Genomic DNA, 21,980 nt, shown 5'->3' with positions numbered 1-21,980 from the left:
CTTTCCGCTTCCATTTCTTGTTCTTCCTCTCGCGCAGGCAGACATGCCCATAGGAGTAACCATGAAAAAGTTACCGCGTAATCCGCTTACAAGAACCAGCTCTTCAACGTTGCGCTGTCACATCTTGTAACCAATTTTTCTCGTGAGTAAGTGACGGAAAGAGTCTGGACGAAGAATAACGCGATAGCAACCACTGGCAACGGACATACTTTTTTCGTGTTCATTTGTTTGTTAGGTTGCGTTTAGCAGTTTCTTTTTTTTTCACATGTTGAGGGCATCGCATCACCCCATTGTGACCTCTCACGAAATCGTGACTTTGTATTTCAGTACGGGAGAAATTCTTAATAGACCGTAATGGGCTAATATTCCAAAACTAGAAATACAAATCGAATAATGTAAATTTATTATTTGCATTCAATTCGCGGACTTGGCCTCTTATGAATTTTGAATGTACGAAAAGTCACGACTATTGGCGGGAAGTCGAATTTTGGGGAATACATTCACAGCAACTACTTTTCGCAATCGCCTTGGCAATTGCTTGGCTGTGAAGCCTTGGCGACCCCCACTGACAGCAAATCAGCAATACGGCGGCTCTGTGCACCATCCTGTAAGCTATGCGATGGCAGTCAATTCGTTTCGTCGAGTACAGATGGTGGATTAAGCGTCAAATTTTGTAGTACTTGGCCTACTCAAGTCATTTAAGGGCGGTACATTGCGCTGAGCCCTCTGTGAAGGAAAGAAACAAAGCGGAGATGCAATGCTCGAAAACAATGAAAAGATTAAAAGCGCATTGCTAGGCAACATGTATGAGGTGCATGGATTCTTACGGAGCACATGCGAGACTAAACGAGGTGAGCAGTGTACTTCGTCAGCCCATTTGTCGGACTATGCACTCCATCATTCCATAGGTCACATCAATACTTGCCATTGCATCCTTAGTACCCTTTTCATGGCCGCATTTTATCTTCGTTTTTTTTTCTTCCACCTCTTCCTCGCTGCTCTCCTTCAGTCTTTATCTCCCAAATTCCCCTCCCTACGCAGTGTAGCATGCCAGCGATACTGAAACGCCGGCTAAATTCTCTGTTTTTGATTAAAAAGTCTCTCTCTCTCTCTCTCGCTCTTTTAAACGAGGTGAGAGCTAATAAGCGAAATAGACTTTCAGGTGACGCACGAAGTGAGACTTTACAGCGTTGTCGACTCCTGCGTTTTTACAGAACTTATGACAAGATGTCATCAGAATACCCGCTCGCCCAAGCGCTTGTGACGCATATGTGTGGCGGCACACGAAACAAGATGAAAACGGAGAAAGGCAGCACCTTTGGCGTCGCCTTCACTAACAATGTGTGAACGCCGAAGGTTTACGAAGGTTCTGTACGCTTCACTTGCCCTGTTATCGCTCCAGACTTGTGAAACTTCACATTGAACTATAGCCACACGGCTGTTAGCACAGCCACTCTCGCCGATATTTTACAGAGATAGCTTGTTAATGGCATATCCGCCCGTGTTCGCTTCGTTCTATGCTGCCCGCACAGCGGAGCACGGCGAAGGAGTGCCAGAGGGTAGGAGAATGCCAAGTACGGCGAGAAATATGGCATGCGAAAGGGAAATAGTTTTGGAGCGCCGCGGCATAGAGCGAAGAGAGGCGAGCGATCTGCACCCGCAGCATGGTGCCACACGGTAAGAGAAAGCACTGCGCTGGAGCGAGTACAGCGCAGAAAGAGAGAGTACAGGCGGTGGAAACAAGACAAGCTAAAGAAACGCGAGATAGTTTTATGTTTCACTCGCAGAATGGGCTGCTTATTTTGATTAACAATTTTGCGCAAGATTTTTAAGGCGCAGTTACTAGCGACTCTGTAAATGAATACCTTTTGGATACTGCGAATACATTGCCCAAATCTATTATCTAATTCATTACATTGTTCTGCGCTCAAGCGATAAAAAAATTAGAGGCGGCGGCTTGGTAAAGGACTGGGTCCATTGGTGGGATGTTGGTCATTAAAAAAGATTATATTAAGTGTTTGTACGCTTCACGTGCTAACCCATACTCTGCCGCATGAATAACATTGACCGTCTGAGTTTTTCTTTTTAATCACCCGTTTTCTTAGGGCAAAAATATTTCTTATTGTTGTTGACAAATTACTGTACGATACGATGGGATATTTTTCATGTCTTGCATCAGGTGTGCTTGCCAATTATGAAAAGACAGTCACTGCATTCTTCCTAACAGGGATGACTTTTCAACCTGTCATCGCATTCACCGAATCACGGCTTTAGCGCAAAGCGTTGCAAGTTACTGTGTTGGGTTGTATGGCGTATAAGTGACTGAGGCTATCACAAGCCAAACACAACGATATAAAACGAGTGCAAGCTTTCAAACAGTTACGATATATCTAAAACAGTTCCTTTTTTTAGTAACCCAACTGCTCGCGAGAAGTCTACAATTTTATTCTTTCCTAAGGTCGAGTAGTGGTGGGATGGAATCTGCTCAATGCAAAATAACGTGAAATGCTTTTCCCACTTTCTCAAGTGATGCCCATGAAAATAAAACGTCGCTGCTGTGACCACGCCGCCGCATAATTCACAAAGAGGTTTTCTTTGCATCATAAGTATGAATTTGTGTGTAAGGTGCGTATGTCCATGGCAAGGCGACATAAAATCACTTCGATAAGACGTTTTTGGTTTCTACGCGACTTTGATTCGCCCAGGATTGGCTTTACCAAGTGCAGTTTGTTCCTGCTTCTATTATTCTTACGGTCTGCCATTTGCTTCTCAGTTTACTTTCTACTAGCTTCACGCAATCTTTGTACATAATGTTTAATTTCCCGAATACTTTCCCAAATTTACCCTTAAGGAACTCGTACAGCGCGTAAGTCAGCTCTTTCGTTGCCGTTTGAACTTGTCCTCGTGCTGTTGCTGTTATTCTACAGTGTATGATGTCTCCTATTAACGGTTGTATTATCTTTCCGGAGTGTAGCCGCTTTCAGTAGGCTTAACGAGTCAGTATGGATTATACTACTTTTCATCTCCCCATGTAATATTTTCTTGATTACGACACAGACAGCGCAGCATTCAGTAGTACGATTAAAGGACTGTTTCTGAACCATGCTTCAACACAGTTCAGTGTTGCAGCATGTCAAAATAAAGATACCTTTGTGGATAAACCCACCTGTGCTTTAAAACTCAATATTTGATTCAATATTTGACTTTAACTATTCGCAGTCGATTCGTGTTTAAAAAGTTTGATATTCGCACACACCTAAAAATAAACCGCAAAATTTACAGGATGATCCAGAAGTGAGAGAAAAAGTAAAAATTCAATAATTCGAGAAGCGGAGACAGTAGCTCGATACGTTTTTCCCAGGAATGCATGGAAGGGCATAAGGCTTTCTTTTTATAATGGCGAAACACTTTATTGCCACATTTTGCACTGTGCATTTTGCACATTTTCAACTCTACAAACTACTGATACAACCAAAAGGCTAAACCGTCACCTATCTGTGGCAAATGTAAATATAGCAGCAATAGGATTTTCATTAACAAAAAAAAAAAAATTCCAAGCTTTTCAAATCGCATCACACTACCATTTTTTTCCAGTTTCACAGCTGTTTTGGCGTTTCGGGAGGCACTGAACCTCAATTTAGCACCGTCCTAAAGCAGGCATATTTCCCACTATACTCCAGCTTTTGAACTCAGCCGCAAGAAGGTCAATGATCTGACGGTGCAATGCTCCATCCTTCACTCACACCGAGTATAGCTAGCAAGTAGAGCAATGATAATTATTTTAAGAGCACTGCTCGAAAATGAAATATAATTAGCGTTTTCTGCATCAAACTCAAACGCTCACTAAGCACAATGCCTACGCCCACGGAGTGGGCCTTCAAAAAGCGGACAGTGAACGCAACAGTAAAAAAAGACACCTTTGACGCAAACAAGTGTCAGAACTAAAAGCGCCAAGCGGATTTCCACTAACGCATTTAAACAAAAGTAAGTGTTCACCCACTTTGTTTTTAGAGCTATTCTATTCACCTTGCGCAGTCACGCCACACATCTGCCATCGCAGAAGAACTGTGTGGCTTCCAAGGAAAAGAGTGGGCGCCTTCAGACCAATCCCAGCCATTCAGGATGACCCGCATGAAGTCACTGCAACCGCTCGGCATGTACAACCCATGCCGAAAGTCTTGCCTGAGAATTCAGGTTGCGCATACTTCACCATCTGCACACAGTATATGTAGGTGGATAAAACGGGTGAACTCAGGGCCAGAACGTTAAGAATTTAGGCAGAACGTTACAGCGATTCAGTGATCTACATGCTGCCATCAAAAATACCCCCAAGCATCCTTTTAGCAGAAACGGTTAGAGAGTCACAGGCACTGCGTTGACTTCCTTGTGCAGGACACAGGCAACTAGGAAAGCATTGAGGTCGGCCTGGGTGCTGATGCTCACTGATTTGTTTTATTGGTAACTGCAACTCTCATCGACACTGTCACTATTCTGGGGCGGTGGAGACGAGCACACTACAATTTGGAGGCACTCCAGGGGTAAACAAGCATAAAAGCTCCACCTACCAACTCCAGGTTGGTGCGCATCGTAAGATGCGAGTCGCCGCTCGCTCGCGCGCCCGAACGCCGAGTGCAATAGCTGCTGTGACGACCTTCTCCTGGATCTTATAAGGCGTACGGTGAATCGCAGCTAGCACCTGTGAGAACTCGCGCATAACGCGAGCACGCACGTGCCCTAGCTTCGGTTCCGCGCCATTCGGTGATGGGCTGGCGCATTCTGCAGCTTGCTCCTGACAAACTTGCGGTGACTCTATGGGGGTACCTTCCTCTCAGTGTGCACTTAGCTTTTTTTAAGTAGAGTACTGCGGCTAAGAACAGGCGCCGATGAGCCCTTCACCTCCTCCGTGCGATGGGCGTCGCCGTGCGGTGAGAAACATCAAAGCAAGCATGGCATTCGTGACTGCACTGACCAAAGTCGAGGGGGAGCGCCTTGGGTGCCGTTGGTGCAACCGAGTCCTCGCTGCTGAGGAACTTGTCTTCATCTTCTTCCACATAGGTGGCGCTGCCGTCCCGGTTGTGGCGAGACTGCGAACAAGGGAGAGGGTGGTATAAATACAACAGTCAGAATAGTTAACTCGAGCGTTACCGATTGGATGCTGCCCGAGGCAGGTTGCAAGCCGTGCAATCACGGCCTGCGGCCGCTTTCACCACAACTGTAAAACTCGATTGCTGATGCATAACTGAATGAGGCATGGTACCGATTAAGCAAGAGTAATTATTGTGCTGATTAAGAAAAGACTACGTCATAGTCAAAACAGAACAGTTCATTAAAAATTGGAGAGGACACTTAAGCTCCGCCTCAAGGGTATGACGCGATACCGTAGTGGGATGGGCGTTCCATTCTGAGCAGTTTGACACCTTTGAACGCAGTTTTCATATTTTTCAATTGTTTCAGTTAATTGTTGGATCACTTACACTCTCTACATCTTCTTAATTATCATAATCAAGCATTGCATTTTCATTCTAATCACTTTGACACCTTTGAAAGCCCCTTTTCCAATGTTGAATTTCTTCAATTATTCAAGTAATCAATTAATAATAATAAATCCAGATGGCCATGATGTTCCAGAAAACGACCGTCCTAAGCTCTTAAATGAAGGTTTTTCAAAAAACTTCCCCCGGACTACACTTTCATGGTTTCCTAAGTTCGATACTTACGACTTTTTGTGTACGCCTCCTGTTTTTATTGTTTCATTTGGTGTTGCAAACATTAATGACTCTCTTGAATCCTATTCATGTGCTGGTGCCGATGTTATCACTGTGAAGTGTTGTGAACATTACTAATATGTATTCCGCAATAATTTTTGCAGCCCACTTGAAACAGAAAGGAGTAAAAAGTAAATGTATATATATATACATATATATATATATATACACACTCGTGTGTATACCCTGAGGAAGGACGGTCCTCCGTCCGAAAATGTCGGTATTAAATTAAGATAATTGCAAGGTTGTGACCCCTTCTACAAGTCTTCCTGGCCCATTGAACGACAAGACATCCTGCAACTATATATATATATATATATATATATATATATATATATATATATATATATATATATATATATATATATATATATATATATATATATATATATATATATATATATATATATATATATATTCAACGTTTAAGGGCCCTTGAGATTTCAACGGTCGTTCGCGAGCCTCCATTCAGTCGGTGCCCGACGAGCACAATGGTCACTGACGACCAACTGCCGTATTGCACCAGACAATCCTCATTAAGTTCGGCGAAGATTTATTCTATGGGCATTGAAACTTTCCATGTGACCAGGGCCGCACTTTTCGAACCGAAACAGCACAAAACGATAGAGGTACGCCGAATTCAGTTTTCGAAATTCGATTTAACCGCAACAAAGTCATTATCTTTAACACGGACGCCGCAGCAAGCTGGCTGTTGACTGCTAGCTAAACTCAGTCAAAGCAGAAGATTAATGAAGTACGGAATCTAGGGTAGTGGTAAGACGTTGTTATATAATGTTGGATTAATGCAGTTGTGCACTTCTACGCACAGTTGGCTACCTTGCACCACCCTGCAGACCAACGAGCTCAGCCTCCTCACCGTTTGCTATCGCGGCGCGTTGTTTGTTCCTTGTCATCACCAGCGTACAGCAGTTATTTGGTTTAGTAGATTTCTCTACTGTACTTGAGGACACTTAGGTGAAACTATGCACAAGCGTCACGAAAAAGTGTCATGTTTTTATCCATCTCGACGGTTGAGCGACAGTTCTATAGGTGGTGTAAAACAGAGACCACGTGATTTCCCGCTTTCTCACTCAAACCAGCGCAACTGTACTTAACGCAAACATGACAACCCAGTTTTTAGATCTAAACTTACTCTTGCGTTTTTGTTGGACGGCTGCTCATTTCACTCCCTTTACTTTTTTTTTGTTGGCGATAGAACTCCCTTCTATACGAACACGAACAGCTCTAATTATGACGATTTGTGCTTTAATTACTGGTAAATATGTACTGCTTATGCTTACAAAGAGGACAAAATGAACTATAAGTGACTTTTTACCGCACAGGAAGCCCACATTTAACAGCCCCCTCCCCCCGCCACTCTTCCCCCACGCCCCCCCCCCCCCCCCCAAAAAAAAAGAAAGGGAAACGTAATGAACCCGTAGGAAATGTTACTGGCCAAAAAAAAAAAAACTGAGAACTGCGTTCTGAAACACGGAAAAAAGTCCGGATTTAAAAAAAAAAACAAAAACCAAACGCTACAACCCCTAGGTATAATACACCTTAATACAAAATAAGATGCTATCCATTAGAGTCAGTATCATCTTGCAAATATTTGAGAGTTCATATCAATAACAATTTCTCATGAAAATTGCATATTGATGCCATTAGTGATGGAGTTAATATATTGTTAAGTTGAGTGAAGCGTAGTTTTTCTCGTGCTCCGTCATCAGTAAAGTTATTAACGATTCCCAAAGCTTGAATACGCAGCTGCCATGTAGGATCCCCACAACGCGTAACTAATTCACCAACTGGAATTCAGCACCACGCAGTCCGTTCCGCCCTATTTATTAACGGGACGCTAGTGTGGGCTCTATGAAAGCACAACTTACATTCTGAATCTAAAAAGGCCGAAAAATTTTACAGACTTTGGCTCCTTCGCAAAATCTTCCACCATCCTATACTCAGTCACGAGTTCATTTCGTCACCTACTTCCGTTTCATCTCGACGTGATCGCTCTAGCAAAGCTCCTTTGCCTCAACACAGAACACACTTCCTTCAATTCCTTTGTACCGCGTATACTTCACACGTTCGGAGCAGCCTGCTCGCTTCAACTGCAAACATCATAAGCGTTCACTTATTTCTTTCTGTGCCTATAATACTCAGACTGAGCCATTTTGATTGCCTAACTTCTATAATTATCGCCGCGCATCGTTGAAAGTACTAATACAAGCTTCTATGTATGTAAAACACACTCTCCTCTGCAATGCTGTGCGGTCCTGAGGGTATTTACAAACAAACAAACAAACAAACAAACAAACAAACAAACAAACAAACAAACAAACAAACAAACAAACAAACAAACAAACAAACAAACAAACAAACAAACAAACAAACAAACAAACAAACAAACAAACAAACAAACAAACAAACAAACAAATAAATAAATAAATAAATAAATAAATATTGCTGCCTATGTGTCCCTCAACTTGTGTCTTGATGCACAGTACCCGAAGTGCAAGAGTCAGGCACAGCCTGAAGCAGTGTTTCCGTCTTCGACTCAACGACGCAATTTGTATTGCTCCTTTTTTGTTTGGATTGTTTCTCGTCTGGGCCTTTCCTCGAAGAGAGAACGCCGATTACGACGCTGCGGCGGTTGAATGTATCAGAGCGGTACCTGGAATTTTTTGTCCCCCGCTTCGCTCGTACGGAACGAGGAGCCAAGCTGGGAGGACGAAAGCGCCATTCGTGATCCCCTTCATCTGTGTCCGGGGTCAGACCTTTATAGGTCGGTGTCAGCTGAATTAATCAATTCGCTTGACAGCTAGCTACCAACATGGCGCACGTATTTCGGGTACATTGGAGCATTTAGGCTTTGCTGCCAACATCCCTTATTTGTGGTACACGTGGATTGTTTTTTTTTATTTTTGCTGTTTCTTTTTCTATTATGCCGCTTAGTTCTCTGTTTTGTTTTAAGCTGGTGATACATATCGTCTGGTTTATTACGTTTTGTTTTAATTTACATCAGGATTAGATCGCATTCTTCTATCACTCCAGAACACTAAGGCCACTACCCGATTCAAGCTCACTCCCAATACATCAGATAAACAGCTTCTTTCCTACGTTAGATTAAAGCAATCGCAAACTGTTTACTCTGGGAATCGGCGAAGGAAGAGCTTTGCGGCATGCTGAGAGAAATGAGCAGAGAGGTCGCAGCCTGATTAAACACTACTGTTCTAACGCCTTCTGTTCTTAAGCTTTTTGTTCTCACTTGAGCCAAACGAATGCCAAGATCGAAAAGAGCGCACACTCGAAGCCTTAAAAATACATTAAGAAGGAGAAGCCATTAAGTTACGACGCTCTTGTCAAGTGTCAGTTCGTGAGCACTGGACGGTTCCGAACAGGCACGACCTTCTTGTAGCCCCTGCTTTCTTCCTCTTTTTTTTTTTTTATTCCCTAGAGCTCTTTGCTTTCGCTCCGCTCCGCTTTCATGAGGACGCTGCCGACCGGCGGTTCCAAAATTAAAACGGGCTCAATCGGGCTGAAAGAGATCCCAAACCTTCTAGCCGGCACTTCCACGGACGGAAGAGCGCCGTCTTGGGAGCAATATAGACGTCAATGCAAGCCGGCTGCCTGTCGGATAGGCATCAAAGTTCACCCGCTCCTTCGCCTTCTTGCGTCCTCTCTCTCTCTACCGCGTTCGTGTCCTTTTTGTTTTGCTATATACATGTATATCGCTCTGTCAAGCGCACTTCCCGCTCCTCGCTTTTTTATTTTTGCCCTCACATAAGATTTTCATCCGTTTCCCGTTATTCCCACCGCTTCACACTGTTCCGCTGCGTTGTCTCGCTGGAGGTGCTTTCTTCCCTGTATTTTTTTTTTTGCCGCGCTGCCTCTTATGTCGTCTCGAGTTCTTCAGCCGCTGCCGCCGTCGTCTTGTTAACAGCGCGGGCACAGCGAGCAATCGGCTTTTATCCGTTTCCTTCTTGACTCGTTTATCGCGCTTCGGCTCCGAGATGTCCCCCGCCCCCGACACGGCGTGCGCGGGCGCCCCAGTCTGTCTGTGACTGCGCACGGCGACGTCGAATTCTTTTCGTGCCGGCTCTGAGATTGCCCGGCTGCGCCTCTCTTTTACTCGGCGCCTCCGTTCTACTTTCTCTCTGCTGCTCTGCTCCTGCAGCCTGGATACCCCCCTTCCCTTGTAGCTTTTCTCTGGCCCAGTCTTCTGACGTGTAATCGTCTTCGGCCCGCTTTGGTCTTTCGCACGACCAGGTCTTCGTCCCGCCGCGACGCCTTTTTCGGTACAAAAGAAGCCGTGGTTTACTAATTGTCGCTGCGAGTCAAACCAGCGCGATAAAACCCAGCCTACGCTGCCATCATCTGATATGTTTGCAGGTTCTCCAGTTCACCCCAGCTCTCCCTCTCTCTTTTTTAACACGTGTTTCTCATTACAGTAAAATCTGTGCTGCTGATGCCAAACTTCCATGTCCAGTCAAAAACAATACGCACCGTAATGATCTGTCCTAAACTAAAAGCTTATGTAGACACCATTTCTCGTCGACAGATGCACCATGACGCGGTAGTTTAAAAATCTACTCAAAATGCAACAAGCACGGCTTCTGCGAAGTTTGTTTAGAGCACGCGGGTCGTTAAAGCTCTTGTTACTAGCCTCCGTTACGTTTTTCTCGGCATCGGTAAGCTCAGATTAAGTTACAAAGTGCCTTATTAGTTATTACAGACGGCTGAACGGAGCCGAGCACTCTTAAAGAAAAAAAAAAAAGATAGATACTTGCTGAAACTGTTTAAAGGCATCGAAACGAGATGCGGTGATCGGGAAAGACTCGAACAAGCGAGATAGCCATAATACAGAACTATTTGTACAAATTGCAAACAAATCACAGCTGCGGAATCGAAGTGTTTCGACGGGAAATTTACGGATCGCAATGTGACTCTGAGTTAGAAAATCGCCCGTACGTTCATTTTTCCTTTTTTGTATCCCCTTCTGCTCACCTCTTCAGTTTTCTACAGAACGTGTCAGCTTCCGTTTATTACCGAGCCGTAGCACTGGCGTCCTCCAAGAGGCTGTACGTTCTATCAGGGCTCTTACGGGCGCAGCACCACGAACGTAAGCAACCAGCCGCCCAGCCAGTGCGAGAATTAGCGAGCCTCTCGTGTCCCTCCCTGCGCACCCCTGGCTCGCCAGTAACACTAGCGACCGCATTCCTCCGACTGCTGTGACACTGCGGCTGTTTGAAGAATTGCTGCGAGGGTCATCAGGGCACACCGCGGTCCCCGCTCCACGGCGACTCCTATAGGTCTTTGTTGCCGCGCGGGCGTCGCCCCTTTCGCCCGCGTCCCGTTAATCATCACCGGTGGGCGTATAGACGCACCGCGAAAGCCTTGTCGTTTCTTCTTCCGATCACCTCTTTGTTTGCTCACGTTTCCGAGTGTATTCGAGGAAGAAACAAAGAAAAGCTGAACGAAATAATTACAAGAAGCGGGATAGTTTTGTTTGTGATCAGTCCAACTTTTGCAGGGGTGGGAAATCATAATCTTTCTGGGGCGAGGGAGGCGGGAAGGCGCCGCGCAAAACTCCATTCAACACGCACTTTCGCGGAGATGAAGGCAGTCATTCAAGCAGAAATGGCCATAACGCGCGAGAGAGCAATCGTAAAACGGATTAGCAAGAAACGAAAGCGGAAGCGCTCGCAGGGGCGGAAAGAAGCAGCCATTGGATTACTTCTGCATATTTTTGGTGCTCTTCCCGGTATTCTTGCAGTTCATTGAAAAAGAAGGAAAAAAAAGAAAAGTTACGTTCACCACTGCGCGTAAAGCAAGCTTTCCAAGACACTCTATATAGATGCAAAAACGAAAAAGAAAAAGTTAAGCATAGTTGTGCCTCGCATTGAAGGTATAACTGGCGGCAAAGTGCGAGCTCTCGTAACCGCGAAAAGAGAGAGAGAGAGAGAGAATGCAGAATGCTTCCATGCCTCTCCAAATTACATCATCATTTTTACCCACGCTTCGAACGCGGTGGCAAGGATAAGTGTCGGTACATTGTTCGCCTTGGGCAAAAAGTGCGTCAAATTCTCTTCCTTATAACGACAACGAAGTGCGCTGTGTCAGTCACTGGTAGTTTCGAAAACCAAGTACACTTCACTTTCCCTTCCTGCCTGCTCGCTTCTATGTATATATAATTACTTCAAAGGCATCAGTTGTAGATTTAGAAACAAAATAACTCTGCCTGCTCCTGCTTATCGCTTCTATGTATATATAGTTACTTCAAAGGCATCAGTTGTAGATTTAGAAACAAAAGAACTCAGGTTTTACTCACGACGAAAAAGACAAACAGGAAAGGAAGGCTGCAAGTGGTGACGTCAAAAGCAGCAGGTATCTTGAAAGAAACAGAGCAGACACTAACCGCGAATTAAGCCTTTGATGCGTCGTTTCAATGACTGCCTGCTAGGCATTGTGAGTGGTGTTGAAATCATTGCGCCATCCAGTGCGCTTGGTGGACAACTGCGTGACGATATCAATCGCAATGGCACTGTTGTCAAATAATCAATTAAAGTCTTGCTCAAGAAGCCAGAGCTATTCAGCATCGATATCCAGAATCCCAAAAGAGGCTCGCTATTTGGACCACCTGAACAGCCTTTCTGGCTTCCCCGATTTCGGTGCAGCAAAACCCAATCCCTCATCAACAGAAAATTACTCTTCCTGCAGCCAAAAGGAGAACTCTTTCAAGCACAGCGTAATGTGATATCTTCACGCGACAGCAATCAACGCGCAGTGCTCTGTGCTGTGAATCAATAGTCTCCGTTTATATGCGTACAGTCGAGAACCTTCGATGCGAAGTGTGTGGCATGGATAATTTTTAGGATAACCATAGCCCTCTACGTAATTCTGCGTCGTCGCAAGTTCTTCCGCTGCGCTTGCAGGCTGCAGCCAATTCCGTATTCAAAGGTATTTAACTACAACAAAGCACGTATTAATTGATCAAAAACTTACATTGAACGTGGCAGAAAGCGAACGCTCAACTACTGAACAATGCAGGGACAAACATGAGCTGCACATCTCGCTGCATTACACTTAATATCGTAATTTGACGCCCCCTGAAATTGGCATATACAGACGATACTACTCCCAGGATTTCAACGTTGGCAGTTGGACCAAGAACTTAAGTGACCTGCGCATGCATATGGTGCGGCTTTTCTCTCAGCTTCTCTCTTGGAGTTGGAGGACCTCGAGTCTTGAGTGTGTGGAATGCGTTCGCCTAAGCCCTTTCTCCATAAGCAGCGTCGCCCGGTCAAAACGGCAGCGTTCGCCGCGCACGTCTCATATATTTCCCAGTTCTTCTAGCGCTGACACAACACTCCCCTCTTCGGTTGCCTCCGCTCAGATAGCGTAAAGCATTCACGCGCCCATTGTAGATCGCCATACCGCGCGGCTGCCCGAAGGTCTCGTTTACTCCGCCGACGGCGGCAGTCACGGCGGCGGCTCTCTCCGCACATTGGGCTTCCTGCCATCTCGCGCGATGCCCTTCTGCGGTGCCGCGGTGACCGGCGAAGAGACGCGGCCCGGGAATGCGAGAACAACAAAAAAAGAAACGAGAAAACGGCGACAGTTTCGGCGACAACAGAGCGAGGGTGCGCCGCCTGAATAAAAAGCGGGCATCAGCGCTTGCGTGAGCGCACCCGGCGCCATCCGTTCTGGACCCTGCGGGCCATGCGCTCCGCAGCCGGCGCGGCCTTTCTCGCCGGTCGGTGACAACCGGCTTTCAGCGTCACTGCGCTCGTTACAATGGGCGCCTCACCGCGCAGCGCTAGTTTGTGCGGCCATTCTTGGCTCTAAGCGTCGCTTTTTTTTTTTTTGTCTGTTACGCTTTGTTTTCGTCGTTGCGCTTTCTGCGCATTTCTAAAGTTGCTCGCGAGTGCGCTGTCACACGAGAGTCCCAGCTGCACAGAATTCATAAGCCATACGTTTATGACATTAAATTATCTTTACTCTGTTACTGTTTCTTTAGAGATAGTTATTTCCTAATTTTCTCACATTTGCATGGTCCTTTAATCCTGCGCATATTTGCTTTCCCCGTGAAACACTCCACTTTTTTATTTTTCTCATGGCGCACAAAAACTTCCAAATTTTGTGCTAGCAGAGGTTAGCAAGAAAAATGAAGGAAATTCGGGCACCTCCTCGCAAAGAATGGCGCTCATTGCATGAAGGCTCCAGGAATACAATAGGTAGGCTATTTCCAGTAAAATAACGAAAACACATGCCACCAGTACATTTTCTTAGAAGGTCAGTACACTGCAAGTCGCACAAAAATGACAACTTCAGTCAAACCATGTTTTTTTTAACTGGTTGCCTTCGTGTAGGTCTCCTCACCTCTTTTTATTGCACTCCAAGGAAAAGATTAAATCTTTATTTTTTTGTCCCGCCAAATGATAAACAGTGAATTTAATCGGACAGCATTGCTTAACACCACTTTATAGTCCCTGGCGTTGTTGCGTGACACTCAGCACAAAGTATGGTTATCTAAGGCAGTAATTTGCGGTTTGGCAAGGCTGGTAAGCGTGTATCATAGTACGGAACGCTTTTAAGGCGCTCTGGACTTGGTATAGACTTCGAAGTGAGAGCAAGAAATACGAAACTTAGCGCGGTTTACGGTTTACCGTTGGTGAGAACAACGTGTTATAAATCATAAGTAGCTAATATTGTGTTTGCGTTCGGGTGCACGTGCTCTCTAAAGTTTACTTTGCAATGTTGTTTCAATGCTCCTCTTGTGTCAACTTGACCGCCCAATGTTTGTTTATAGTAGCCCTCTGGCCGTCTGCCTTTGAAGGTTAAAAAAGAATTACTGAAAATATTATACAATTATTTGAGAAACGGAATGTTTGCCATGCCATAAAATTTTGGCGCAAGGTATTTTCCCAACAATGTAAACTTTCCACCTACGGGGAGGTATTCCGGGTTGCTTAGTTCACTAGATTTGCCGGGATTAACTGCGCTTAACACAACAACAAAATAAGGAAGGAACTCAAGCAGACAAGCGAGAAATACGCAACAAGCAGTAAGCAAACAGCAATAGTCGCAAAAAAAAAAAAGCTACGCGGTACCTCAGAGAGGAACTTCTCGAAGCAAACGCGACAGCAGTCGGGAAGTGGGAGAGCCGGACTTACGAGGCACGCGGCACGGATTGGTACGATAGAGATCAGTGGCATCCTTAGCATTAAAAGGGCAACCCGCCCGGAGCCCAGAGAAACTTTTGATGCAGGTAAGAAGATCAGGCAATCTGGTACCAGGGTCAGCAAGCAGGAGGGACGCTAGTTTCTGCGCTAACGAGAAGAGTCCGCCGCATTGGATGGGAACTGTACAGGGAAGCCCACGCTATATGTTTTCATAGCGGGTCTAGTTCGGCAAGGGCTTTCTGATGCTTCTCTACTTGCCACGGAGTTTCCGTGTAAGGCTATGAGAGAACTTCCTACGCCGTGTGTACAGTGACGGAGCTGTGGCCCCACATCGACTGCGGTGCACACCCACGTCCTTCTATTGCTGAGATCAGAATCATTCCAGCACATGTCAGCCAAATTGGGAGATCACTGGCTACTTTGCGAAGCTGAGACTGTATGTGCGTATCCAGAATCACTAGGTACGTACATAGAAAGTCTCAGCTTCGAAAGAAACATCGAATGGCACATAATCTGAAAGATAGCTACATTCTTTAGGAGAAAGTGAGGACGCATTGAAGCTGGCCTGCACGTTTCTATAGACATGCAGGCCGATAGACATGCAGAGGCTTATATCCTTAAAAGCTGAGCTTCCATAAGCTAGAAAACGCCAAGAACCAAAATGCAGGTATCGCTGCCACCGGCTGAACTCGCAAGCAAAGGATCTCTGAGGATATGCTACCCGGTTATTAACTTTCAGTCATCCATAACGCAGTTGTTTCTGGTGTCACTAGTTTAAATCGAGTGGCGCGAAAGATTTTCTGATCGAATTTTATTTTCTCGAGAAGAAACGCGTCTTTTGCTTGACTTTAACACAGCCAGATGGAGCCACAAAATCGAATTTTACTGAGAACAAAAATTGGATAAAGTTGTCCTCACTGTCACTTTTAACAGCTTTTTCACATCTGGCCCATGGCGCAAAACGACAGTGCGGCGAATCCAGCGCGCTGAAATAGCAAGCGGGTCTGAGCAAAACCAAGTGTTTCTACGGAAAGAATTGTTTTTTTTTTTTTCACTCGCTTTGCCAGAGTTTTGGGGGGGGGGGGGGGGGGAGGAGGGGCGGGAAGGGCTTTTACCGCAAAAACAGCTTCTCAAAAACCAAGTACGACATTACCAGTTTCCTTCCAGATTCTTTACAACCCGTCAACTAAAACTGTTTATCCAAATCAAGCTTACATGTAACCGTTTTAACCACAACAAATCAGATAGGCTATTAAGAAATACCTAATACTCCACTTTGCACTAGGCAGCAGCCATGCCGCACTTTTATTCTGGCAACACACACCAGTTATCTCGTGTTATAATGAGCACTCTGTATAACAGCACATAACACTAGTGAAAACATCACGTAAACATATTGTTTCTACACTATAAACAGAAACCAAAACACTAAAGTATATAGACTGGCGTGAATTAAGTAGAAGTAGTTTTAATTGTTTTTAAAGGCATGAAGCGTAGGCGAAGTTTGAATGTTATAATCGAGACTATTCCACAAATGAGTACCAGAAATTCTAGCGTTTGTCGGCCACAGTTATAGGAAGCAGGCGCCGATGTCATTCAATGAACCTGTTGGTGTATAGTGAGCAACGAAGATACACGTTTGGTAAATTTAATACCCTGCGCCTGCGTTTGCGTCCTTTTCTAGTCTTGTTCGTGTTGCTACTGCGCTGTTGTCTTAAGTATGCAAAGCCAACTAGCCAGCCATCACGTTAAGTTTCTAGGCCGTATATATTTGGAAGCCCAGGACTGCAAATAATTCATCCCATGGTGCATACGGAGTGTTTTGTGCAACAAATGTAAGAGCTCTTTTTTCAAAAGCATATGATGGGGACAGCTGCGATGAATACGTCCATCTCCAAACAGACATACAGTAATTAGTATATGTGAATGAGCAAATGCCTGCTAATGGTTAGTAAGGACATCAGATGGGAAGAAATTTCGCATTTAGAGAGTACATGTAGGCTGTATGAGGCTTTTTTAATCACTCAGCGGACGTGCAAACCAAACTTCATAATAAGAGAGTAATTACTCATTCACATCCACCCAAGCGCAGCCCTTATTGCATACCTACTCCACCTTGGGGGTTTCCCCTAAACATTTGACCAAACCAAACTACAGGTGATTATTTATCACAATACTAAAGAATTTTGTGCCGCTAGCTTGCTGAGTAGGCCTGTTATTGTAAATTACATTGGAATGTTCAGAAGCAATTCCTTTCCTCAGAGTGCAACAATATAAAAACGATTTTGCTAGAATTAAGGTTAACTGCATTTGCCGAGCGCCATTTATGCACATTTGCAATTCTTTACTTTTCTAATCAGGGCACTTTTATCATGATCTGCTAACACTAGGATCGTATCATCAGCATATAATACGGTTTGGGCATAAGTTAATTCAGAACAGAAATCATTGATATAAATAAAAAAACAAACAAACCAATATCGCAGGACGGAGCCTCGGGGAACCCCAGCATTAATTGCCTTAGCACTGGACTGTGAATTCCCAAAGAAAACAATTTTACGAAGTCCTTTATATAACTTTGAATGAGTGTTAGGGGTGCGCCATTGCCGTGATAACCAATTAACTTTTCTTTTAGAATATTGTGGTTTAACGAATCAAATTGCGGTTTGACGTCCCAAAGCAACTCAGGCTATGAGGGACGCCGTAGTGGCGCGCTCCGGAAATTTCGACCACCTGGGGTTCTTTAGTGTGGACTGACACCGGGCCTCTAGGATTTCGCCTCCATCGAAAATCGGCCGCCGCGGCCAGGATCGAACCCGCGTCTTTCGGGTCAGCAGCCGAGCGCCGTAACCACTGAGCCACCGCGGCGGGGCTTAACACTTAAGCTGTTTGCATATCGTGCATAATTTTTACTCACTTATTTTATTTACACTCTATCCCAGTATCCCTTTCCCCATAACTCATAATTGTCGCCAAATAACTGCGCTAGCCCTTTTTTAGAACTCCCGCTGCTTCTTCTATGTTCAATGAACGTTTTCACAGTAGGCTGGCATTAACTAAGAGGCTTAGTCGAAAACATCCTGCCGAAAACCTTTTATCTTTTTTTCTTCACGTACAACCGTTTTTCCCGTATAAGAGTTCCGCAATGTAGTCAGCCACCCGAAACAAGAGAAAAAAAAAAAACCACATGAAACACCGCAGCGAGTAAGACCAGTAAGACTCATGGAGCTTCAGCGTTTCTTGAAGAAACAATTTCTTCGCCATCCCGTTTCACCTATACAAATGGAAATAATTCCGTCTTGCGCTTATTGCACGCCGCCACGATCGATGCGCGCATGAAAAAAAAAAAAAAAACTTGGATTCTGCTAGAATTGTGGCAGTTTCAATTGCGCCTTCAGGGGACAACAAACCTTGCGCCCTACCCCTGCTTTATAATGAGTCGCGAGCGCTCCATCTTTCTTTCAGAAGCACTCCAAGAAAAAAAAAATGAGGAAAATGGTTTAACGAAAGGAATTAAACAAAATCGTTTTCAGCAGCCCTTTCCCGCCTTTGCAGGTTGCATTGGTTCGGAAGCACAAGCGAATTTGAATATTGTGGCCTAGGTAGTCACGCCCAGTTCCCGTCCTGATACTTCTTTTCTCTGTATCAAGATTCATATCTTCCACTCTAAATATGGCGAGCTAGCAAATTACCTAGTTGAGAAACTTGCTTGTCATGAATAGTAATAAAATTCTTCCCTACAACGACATAAAGAACCGCAGGGGTAGCGTAAATCAAAAGGAACACGAAAGAATACAAGGTATACTTGAATGTTCACCCCGAACCTTCCACCCGCTTCTGAACGTCTTAGAAGTCGCCGGCGTGCGTTAACCATTTCAAAATTAACTGAAGCCGCTTCCTTTGTTATTTCACTCGTTTTGTGCGCTGGTCGGTCCACAACAAAAAACAAAGAAGCAACAAAGCTACCGCCATCGACTTTAAAAACATACCCAGTAAAAAATGGCATGAGAAGAAAATATGGTCAGAATTCCGAAAAAAAAAAACAACGAAACGGTCAGATGTCTTCAGAATTTTTATTCACTATAGGTTATTAGTTGAATGGCGCTGCACTTGATAAAGGAAGGTTGGGACATGAAGGAAGACCGGACCGAGATAAACTTAACGGCAAAACAGCTTAAAGTTTCCGTGGTCGTACTGAGACATTGGCATGTGAAAAAAAAAAAAAATTAAATCTCGTATTGATTTGCTGTATACGATTGAGTATACGTGAGCATTTTTATCGCTCTCGGGTAGTCGGAAATCATCACATTTCGCTGGCTGGAGTTAGGCAGTAATCAAGATTTTTCTTAACAAATCTACAAGTATTTTACATTTCGGCAATGTAGAGACCTCTCGCGAAAATACTGTTACAGTGTTAAGAGGGCGTTCTCGAGGAAAATCCGCAACCCCCTCCCTCCTTATCCTCCCCAGGCACGGTAGGCGAACTCTCGATTTTTTTTTTTCTAATGAGAAAGAAGAAATGTGTTTTTGCTTTACACGAGGAACCGCTTGAAAGCGCAGAGACATAATCAGCTCTATTGAAGCCAAATTTGAAAGGCTTCCAATTTTTTTTCTTTTCATAGCCATTCACGCAACCTCCTTGCCGGCCCACGCCCACCCACACAAACATGACGTCTTTCTTTTTTTCGCCAAAACAAGGATTTCCTCCGCTGCATACGCACAATGATGGCTACAAGAAGCACAAACTTCAAAGTTACAGTAATCAAACGCGACGGCTCTTTCATACCGGTTCATGCACTGCAATATGCAATGGTCCCTGGCATCGAGAAAGCACGCCTTATACTCCTCGCTTCCTCACCCATGGTTGTTGCCCGTTTCCATTTTCTTCCGCGCATAGGCACGCCGGAGCGCCCAGTAACACGTGAAAGGGTGAAAAAAAATTAAGTAAAGGCAGTCTCGCGTCTTCAGCTGTTCAACGTTTCACCTCTGCCGGCGGCAGCGACGACAGCAACAGCGCACGAAGAGCGGGCCTCCATTCCCCCGAGATGACGCGAAAATGTACTCAAAAGAAAAGACCACGGGGTGTAGTGGCGAGAGCGGGGTCGAAGAGGAACTGCGCTCTCTCGTACCTTCTCGTGCATACCCGCGCTTGGCGCATCGGAGGCGGCTGCAACCGCGTCAAAGACCAGAGGGTCACGCTGCTGCTTCAGCCAGTGAACCTCGATTTGCGACTGCAACGCGAAAGAAAGAGGGAAAGAGAGACGGCAGGGAAGCGGAGAAGTGGGGAAGAACAAGAGAAGAAGAAGAAGAAGGAGGCGCGTGGCATTTTCGGCGAAAATAAGGGCTGCCGCCTGCCGGGGCCTCCTTTCTGCCTCTGCGAGAACCTGCGAGAGGCGCGCATCGTCGTTGCCAGCCCGAGGAGGCCCCTGTCGCGTGTCACTTCGACTCCCGTTTCAACGGCCGCGCGGCTGCTCGTTCCCATTTTCGGCGCGCGGGCTACGAGTTCGCCGCATATGCTTCGCGAGACGTTTCCCTCATCGCCCCCTCCTCTCCTCTTACTTCCGCGTGATTGCTTTTCGCGCACTACGCGCTATATTCGCGCGCTATTTGATCGGCGAGACGCGAGCCTACCTTGCGCCTCTCTGGTCGGCAGCCATCGTGTTTGCTCGTCGACGGAGCTGAGGAAGCACGGACGAGGACGCATTTCCCTCACAAAGAGACAAGATTCGGTGACCTATACTGAAGCTTGTTGGTCCTGTACAGAACTTCCCTGGAGTGCGCTATCCGCTGCTTTCTCTCTTCTTCATTTTTTTTTTCGAAGCCCTCTGAGGTTTCAGCCCGACACTTCTTTCTGTCATTATCGAAGTTACGCCTCGCACGAAAACTCAAACTGATGCGCGGGAACATGGACCAAAAATCTACGCAAGCTCAGACAGTGCGTTTTTCTTTTTCTCGCTCACTCGCTATGCAGTCAAGAGGAGCAGCTGCTAATGCATGCAGGTGCACTGAGAAACTGCGCGACTTTATCTCAGCGGCGCCCCAGCGCCACCGACGTCTCCAAGCCCACTAATCAAGAGAAGTCAGTTTGCTAGATGCGGCATCGACTTTTTCTGACAACCATAATACCCCGCTTTCCGCGAGCCGATACGTCATAAATTTGGCCCCACGTGAAGCGTGTAACTTGGTGAGCCTAGTGCATCATTAGAAAAAAAACAAGCTGGCAGCCGCTGGTTGAGAACAGTGAAAAATTAACGGTAAATTTACCCCTATCGTCATCATTACGAGCGGCAGATTTTTTTGACGCCAGCCCTCAAAAGCGCCCTAGTCACGTACTTGTCTTACTTTAATCCGCCAGTGCACTGGCTCGGCGTCAGCGATCTTCCCAGGGGCATGGGGAAAGAACCTTAATGAGGCATTCTGAGACGAAAATGAGGATAATAATCCGTCCAGCTGCGCGGTGCAAGCTGCCGAAAGCAAGCGCTCCTTCACGCCGGTGACAGCAGGCGTTCTTTCAGCATCCCCAGCGCACCGTTCAGAACGCAATTTGTCTTTTATTACTTCCGCCGCCCCAGGCTTTCTGAGTTGCCCAAGCAACCGCCTGCCTGTCTCTTTTTTTTTGCAAAATTTGAAGCTGATAGGCACCCAAATTAAGAAGAGGCTTTAGAATTCAGAACGGAAGGAGAGTGAGAGAGAAAAAAAAGTGCTCGCTACACTCGCCCAAGTAACCGAAAAAAAAGCAACAGAAAATAAAGTAAACTGGCATAAATAAGAGCGGAGGAGCTGAGAGCCGCGTCACAGAGGAGAAAGTGGTCCGATGCCTCTGAGGACCAGCGCAAAGCCACATAACTTGAGGAGGGGAACGTGACTGAATTACCTGGTTGAAGAAGATTAAGCAAGGAGAAACGCGTGGGATGAAATGCAAACTATACCGGCAATTTCACTATATGCTTTTCGTTTTCATACACTGTAGTTCTCTTCACAATTTCCTTTCGTCCCACAATTTAAACCCCGAACGCGGCCTTGGTACACG

At 45.5% G+C, this 21,980-nt stretch overlaps 1 protein-coding gene across 2 annotated transcripts in view; it reads right to left on the bottom strand.

Moving 5' to 3' along the window:
* LOC149352176 (follistatin-related protein 5-like) overlaps positions 1–21,980 on the bottom strand; it is a 321,346-nt gene that overhangs the window by 98,452 nt on the left and 200,914 nt on the right. For both annotated transcript variants that reach the window (XM_089581323.1, XM_089581324.1), the window contains exon 3: positions 4,970–5,084. In XM_089581323.1, the coding sequence (XP_089437449.1) occupies positions 4,970–5,084 (115 nt within the window). The remainder of the gene's footprint in view (positions 1–4,969; positions 5,085–21,980) is intronic.

Source organism: Amblyomma mixtum, chromosome 3 (genome assembly GCF_055824585.1).
Source record: "Amblyomma mixtum isolate Tamu chromosome 3, ASM5582458v1, whole genome shotgun sequence".
Lineage (NCBI taxonomy): Eukaryota > Metazoa > Arthropoda > Arachnida > Ixodida > Ixodidae > Amblyomma > Amblyomma mixtum.
Note: the sequence above shows the minus strand (reverse complement) of the source record. Positions and strands in the feature narration are given on the sequence as shown.